Genomic DNA, 6,446 nt, shown 5'->3' with positions numbered 1-6,446 from the left:
ACCCACCACAACACACCACCAACCCACACACACACACACCAACCACACACACACCAACCCACCACACACACACACACACACACCACACACACACAACCTCACACACCACACACACACACAAACCCACACACACACCAACCCACACACACACCAACCCACACACCACACCAACCCACACACACACCCAACCCACACACCACACACCACCCACAACACACACCAACCCACACACACACACCAACCCACACACACACACACACCACAACCCACCACACCCCCCACCCCAAAACAACCAGCATGCCACACCACCGCACCCACACCACCACCCATCCACCCCCACACTCACGACACCACTCATCAGCCATCACCAGCACCGACCAGCCCCTAAGAAGGACACAAAATAAGTATAAATCTTCACATTCACCAGAATATCTACATACATAAAATAAAACATATCAAAAAATTATAAAGAGCAGTTAGTTGGCAAAAGGGGATACTGAAAAACATTCTACCTGGTACTGTATATGATATCTACAGCTGAAAGGCATATGTACAGAATTTAAACAGCAATGGCCACAACATTAGTACTGCCTATGTACAACAATAACTATAACACACCTTTTCATATGGATTACTAGTACCTGGAACATTTATAAACAGAGTAGTTTAACTGCAAGAGGTGGACAAGACGATGAACAGTAGGTTTGTATAAGAAGCAGATAAAGACAGTAATTTCCAGTTAATGCTTTCTCTGTTACAAAAGAAAGAATACAGTGAGTGGAACTTTTCATTAGCTCTTTTTTTTTAAATTAAAAAAGCAATGGATTATCTTTCATCCTAATGTACCCACTTTTATTGCCAGTTATTACTATTTCCAAAAGCTTCCCTTTTTCTATGTGCCCAATGCAATCTCAACAAAAAGGATTATGATAATCCTTAAGAACAAGACCACAGCAAGTAATGCCCAGTTCTTTGCACTTTGCGCTACAGCAAAGACATCATTTATTGTCTTCAAATCAGATGATGGTATTCTCATCTTTACACAGCAAGAAGGAAGTTATTTATTTAGCTTAACATTAGGAAAAAAAGACACAACATTAAAAGGTAATATATAAATCCCAATAGCAGTTAACCAAGTTTAAAGTTTCTCTTCCTAGAAGGATATACCATCACACACTCCATAATTTTTTTTAAATTAAAATAACTGTTACAAATAAGTGTTGCCCAATGTGACTTCAGGTCCTTAAGCAGAGGTTTTTTTTTTTTCTTTTTTTATTAAGAATATATTACCTGTTTCAATCAATATTCATCTGCAAAAAAAAAAATTACTAAATCTGTCAAAATGTATAGGGTTGGGTGCGCGTGTGTGTGTGTGTGTGTGTGTGTGTGTGTGTGTGTGTGTGTGTGTGTGTGTGTGTGTGTGTGTGTGTGTGTGTGTGTGTGTGTGTGTGTGTGTGTGTGTGTGTGTGCGCGCGCGTGCGTGCACGCAAGCATATGTGAGTGTTTATACATGTGTGTACACGTGTGCATATCTACTTCTGTCTCTATGCATAAGTGTGTGTGTGCAGTACAGTACCCATAAATAGAAAAAAAAATACATATAGAAAGGCTACCAACCTTGCGTGTACTCTGCAGTCCCATCTAAAGGATCTACCCAAACTACGACCTGGAAGAGAGTAGAAAATCAATTAATTAAGCTTAAGTAATGAACAAACCAAAAAAATTCTAAATAAATAAATAAATACATAAAGAATTCAATAATTAAGTAAAGACAAACATAAATAAACAAATAAATTAATAAATGGACAAACAAAACAAATAAATAATACATAAATACATTAAATCAAAAAATACATAAATAATTAAACACATTCAATAAATAAATAAATAAATACATATACACATCAACTAAATTAAATTAAATCAAATGAATTAAATAAATAAATCCCCTACGAAGACCTTATTTGAACATTCACAGAGGCCCCTCAAGCTGAGCACAAACAGCTGCACCAACCTCCTCTTCTGCCATGGACGACAGGTGAGCTGGGCAGGTGACATCAACCAAAGACATAGTTGACGGATCGAAGATACTTCCACTAGTTACCTTCGTCTCATCTTCTCCTTCCTCACCTACAGAAAAATTAAGAATCTTCTTTAAACATGGTATTTAAAATAAAAATGCATAGACAAAATTTAATGCTGCTATAATTCCTACTATCATTCTGCCTATTTAAGAAAAAGGAAAAATTTCAACAATTTTTAAACAACATTTCAAATGTTTCACACTCAATAAAATACCTCACATTTCAGCAACAGATGTATAAAAAATCCTCATATATTTTTCCAAATCTTTATGAACTGTAAGATGAACCAAAATTCTGGGCTAGAGTTTATTGACATACCGATAATTGTTATTTTGGGGAAGCATTTATTAAGAGAACTAATAATACATCGCTGAGCAGCACGATCAGCTTCTGTCTGAAGGTCTCGTACACTCTGTGAAGAAAAATTTTGCTTGAATTAGCTTCATACTTCAGAATCAAAATATATGTATACGTCTGTTCATACATACTTATAGAGACAAATAGACAAAATATTAGATAGACTAATCAACAGACAGATACAGAGAGACAGACACACATGCAAATAGACAGATATACAGATAAAGTCTTCACCTCTTTCTCCACAATGCCAAGGTCTCCCTTCTTCATGATTTCTCGTATAACATGTCCTGCCTGGCTTGCAATGGCAACTGATGACGACACCAGCCTTGATAAAAGGGGAGCTCCTTGTGCCAGCGACATGATTAGCCTGTTATGATCTGAAACAACATACAAATTTATTATATCTTTTCAAGTGGATTATTAATAGTTGACAAACTAATATGCATTCTATCAGATTTATGACCACACAATATAAATAACAGATTCAATGTCTCTGGTAACTTATTTTTAGGGTGTTAAGTACAGTATCAAAATAAAACAAAATATTGCTCATTCAGATGCTTGTTCAGGAGACACAACTTCTTTGATGATTTGCAAGTAGAGTGCTTATCATCCCTTTAAAGATTGGCTACTTTCTGATCCAACATATCACTTTCTTTCTCTTTCAATAAACCGCTGTTTTTGAAACCATTGACAACATTTGTTTTTTGTATATCTGTTGCATTTTGATATCAGACAGAATTTGGGAAATTAGCATATTTTATTATATGTTTCCTCAAAAGGTAGTTATACTGCCAACATGAAAACAGAATACTCCCATCCTCAAATTTTTTATTATGAAAAGAAATTGCTTTATCTATACACATATATATACATATATATATATATATATATATACATATATATATATATATATATATATATATATATTTGTGTATATATATACACACATATATGCATACATATATACATATATATACATATATATGTACATATATGTACATATATATGTACATATATACACATATATATGTACATGTATACATATATACACATATATATGTACATATATATATATACACATTTATATATACATATATATACATACATATATATACATACATATATATACACATATATACTCATACATAAATATAAATGTAAACATATGTACTTATATAAACATATATATACATATATATACATATATATACATATATATACATATATATACATATATACATGTATATACACATATATACACATATATATATACATATGCATATATATATACCTATACATACATATATGAATATATATGTATATATATACATACATATATTTATATATATGTATATATACATACATATATATACTATACATACATTTATGTATATATATATATATATGTATATATACATACATATATGTATATATATATGTATATATACATACATATATATACCAATATATATATATACATATATATGCTTATATATATATTAATATATATATATATATGCATATAAATACATACATATATATATATGCAAATATATATACATATAAATACACACACACACACACACACATATATATATATATATATATATATATATATATATATATATATAAATATATATATATATATAAATAGACATACACACAAACACACACACACATATATATATAATATATATATAAAATATATATAATATATATATATGTATATATATACATATATATACATATATACATGTATAATATGTGTGAATATAAAATACATACGTAATATATATATATATATATATATATATATATATATATAAATATGCATATAATGTAAAATGCATTCAGCATACCCACTAAATCATCCTTTATCAGTAAAGATTAGATTACTCAAGATACTTAAAGAAACAAGAGACATTAATAAATATGCTCTGAAAATAAGCTTGCAAATGAAAATTGCTTATTTCTTAAAATCGTAGACTTTGCAGCTGATTTAGTAAACAAGAAATAAGAGAATAGAATAATATGAAATAATAAAGTTATGTGGAGAATGCAGAGGAAATCAAGCATTGCAGTTAACGTTTGGATGTGAATTTCCATCATCTTGTAGGAAAATCCATAAAATTCAATGTTACCGTATATGAAGGAGGTAATCCCGAATATAAATATAAATAACAAATAAAAACACTATAAAATATTGTAAAATTATGTAACACCAATGCAATACACTTAGATATTTAACAACAGTACTAATGAAGTATCTTAGCTATAAACATTTCAAATAAATAGAACAAATACATTCATACCAACAACAATAATAATATTAATAATACTACAAGTTTTAAAGTACATGTCTCATCCTATTAAAACCTCGATTACTGAATTCTTCTCGTATCATACATCTAAAACTACTTAATGACACCTTCACTTACGCAACTAAACCCGTAACAATTAACTCAAAGTACCTTTCTGAGCGTCTAACTCCTGCCAGCCGTAAATGACAACCAAATACGTTAATAAAATCACACAACAAGCGGCTTCCTTTCCCTCTCGGTGTCCAATGTTGACGTTCCGGTGTTGCCAAACCGGATTGCGCTAGATTCTCGAGACTGGTGAAGAGCAGTATTAAAACCGGGTTTCTCATATTGATATTTTTCTGTGATATCTAGCTGAAGTTGGTGATAGTACTGGATAAGATTATTTTTTTGTGGAGGACAGTGAATTATTTATTGATATTTCTCTATGATGTGGAAAAGTAGCGAGGGGCGCTAGGTAGAATGATTTTCCTACACCGGTTTTTAATGTGATATCTAGCCTTAGTTATCGGTAGTAATGCTTGGGAAGAATTGTTAAGGAAGATGTCTAATAATCAAACAATTATTCTATTTTAATTCGGAGGGTATTGAGGAGAGCCATGTAGAGTCATTTCCTATGTTGCTACCATGATGTCTAGCGGCGACGATGTGACCGTCAGTGATGCTCAATATGAAGATATCTTTTAAATATCAAGATTTTTCCCGAATACAATTTATTCAGAGTATAATTTGCTTGCTAACATAAGATTTATTGTTCTCAGATAATGTTAATAGCTGTTATGTGTTGTAGTATTCGGCACCACAGTCCCATCACAATGTACTGGATTCTTACATCATCATGACATGGATATTTTATGTTTATCAAAGACCTTGGAAATGAGAGTTAGCAACAAATGATGAAGTACCTACGGTTGTCAATTATGGAATACCAAATTAATACATGTTCTATTTGGTTTCCCTATACTAAATAACTATAAGGAATGTGTGTGAGAGTGTGTGTGTGTGTGCGGGTGTCTGTGTATGTGTGTGTGTGTGTGTGTGTGTGTGTGTGTGTGTGTGTGTGTGTGTGTGTGTGTGTGTGTGTGTGTGTGTGTGTGCGTGTGTGCGTGTGTGCGTGTGTGCGTGTGTGCGTGTGTGTGTGTGGTAACGAAAATTTAGGGCCCACATGTATCTGTAGCTCTGTTGACTTCTGAAGCTGTGTTTAAATAATCTCAGAGGAATCAAACATAGCTCCAAATGGTCATTTACAGTACGTGAGAAATCACAGAAAACGGTACAAACAAAACATGGAAGACCATCATGTACCTGTGGAGACAGCTCTCTAGGAAAATGTGTTCCAAATCTGTCGCAAATATACTATATTGGGTGCAAAGACGCCACACACACACACACACACACACACACACACACACACACACACACACACACATGGTGTAAAGGACCATTTGGAGCTATGTTTGATTCCTCTGAGATTATTTAAACACAGCTTCAGAAGTCAACAGAGCTACAGATACATGTGGGCCCTAAATTTTCGTTACCATGTGTAAATTAAACTAAGATTTTTTTTTTTTTTTTTTTTTTTTTTTTTTTTTTTTTTTCTAGGGATTTTACAAGAATTTAGAAACTATAGCATCGTCAAGGAATGCTAAGTGAAGTTGTAAACAGCCAGTTACAAACG

At 32.2% G+C, this 6,446-nt stretch overlaps 1 protein-coding gene across 2 annotated transcripts in view; it reads right to left on the bottom strand.

The window, feature by feature from the left end:
* Window positions 1-5,078, bottom strand: part of LOC125024683 (3'(2'),5'-bisphosphate nucleotidase 1-like) — a 15,026-nt gene extending 9,948 nt beyond the window's left edge. For both annotated transcript variants that reach the window (XM_047612483.1, XM_047612484.1), the window contains exons 1-5: window positions 4,919-5,078; window positions 2,676-2,821; window positions 2,403-2,496; window positions 2,015-2,130; window positions 1,618-1,666 (exon numbers count right to left, since the gene is read on the bottom strand). In XM_047612483.1, coding sequence (XP_047468439.1) covers window positions 1,618-1,666; window positions 2,015-2,130; window positions 2,403-2,496; window positions 2,676-2,804 — 388 coding nt within the window. In that variant the 5' untranslated portion in view covers window positions 2,805-2,821; window positions 4,919-5,078. The remainder of the gene's footprint in view (window positions 1-1,617; window positions 1,667-2,014; window positions 2,131-2,402; window positions 2,497-2,675; window positions 2,822-4,918) is intronic.
* Window positions 5,079-6,446: the final 1,368 nt, after the last annotated feature.

Source organism: Penaeus chinensis, chromosome 4, assembly GCF_019202785.1.
Source record: "Penaeus chinensis breed Huanghai No. 1 chromosome 4, ASM1920278v2, whole genome shotgun sequence".
Taxonomy (NCBI): domain Eukaryota; kingdom Metazoa; phylum Arthropoda; class Malacostraca; order Decapoda; family Penaeidae; genus Penaeus; species Penaeus chinensis.
This window is presented reverse-complemented; position numbering and strand designations above follow the sequence as displayed.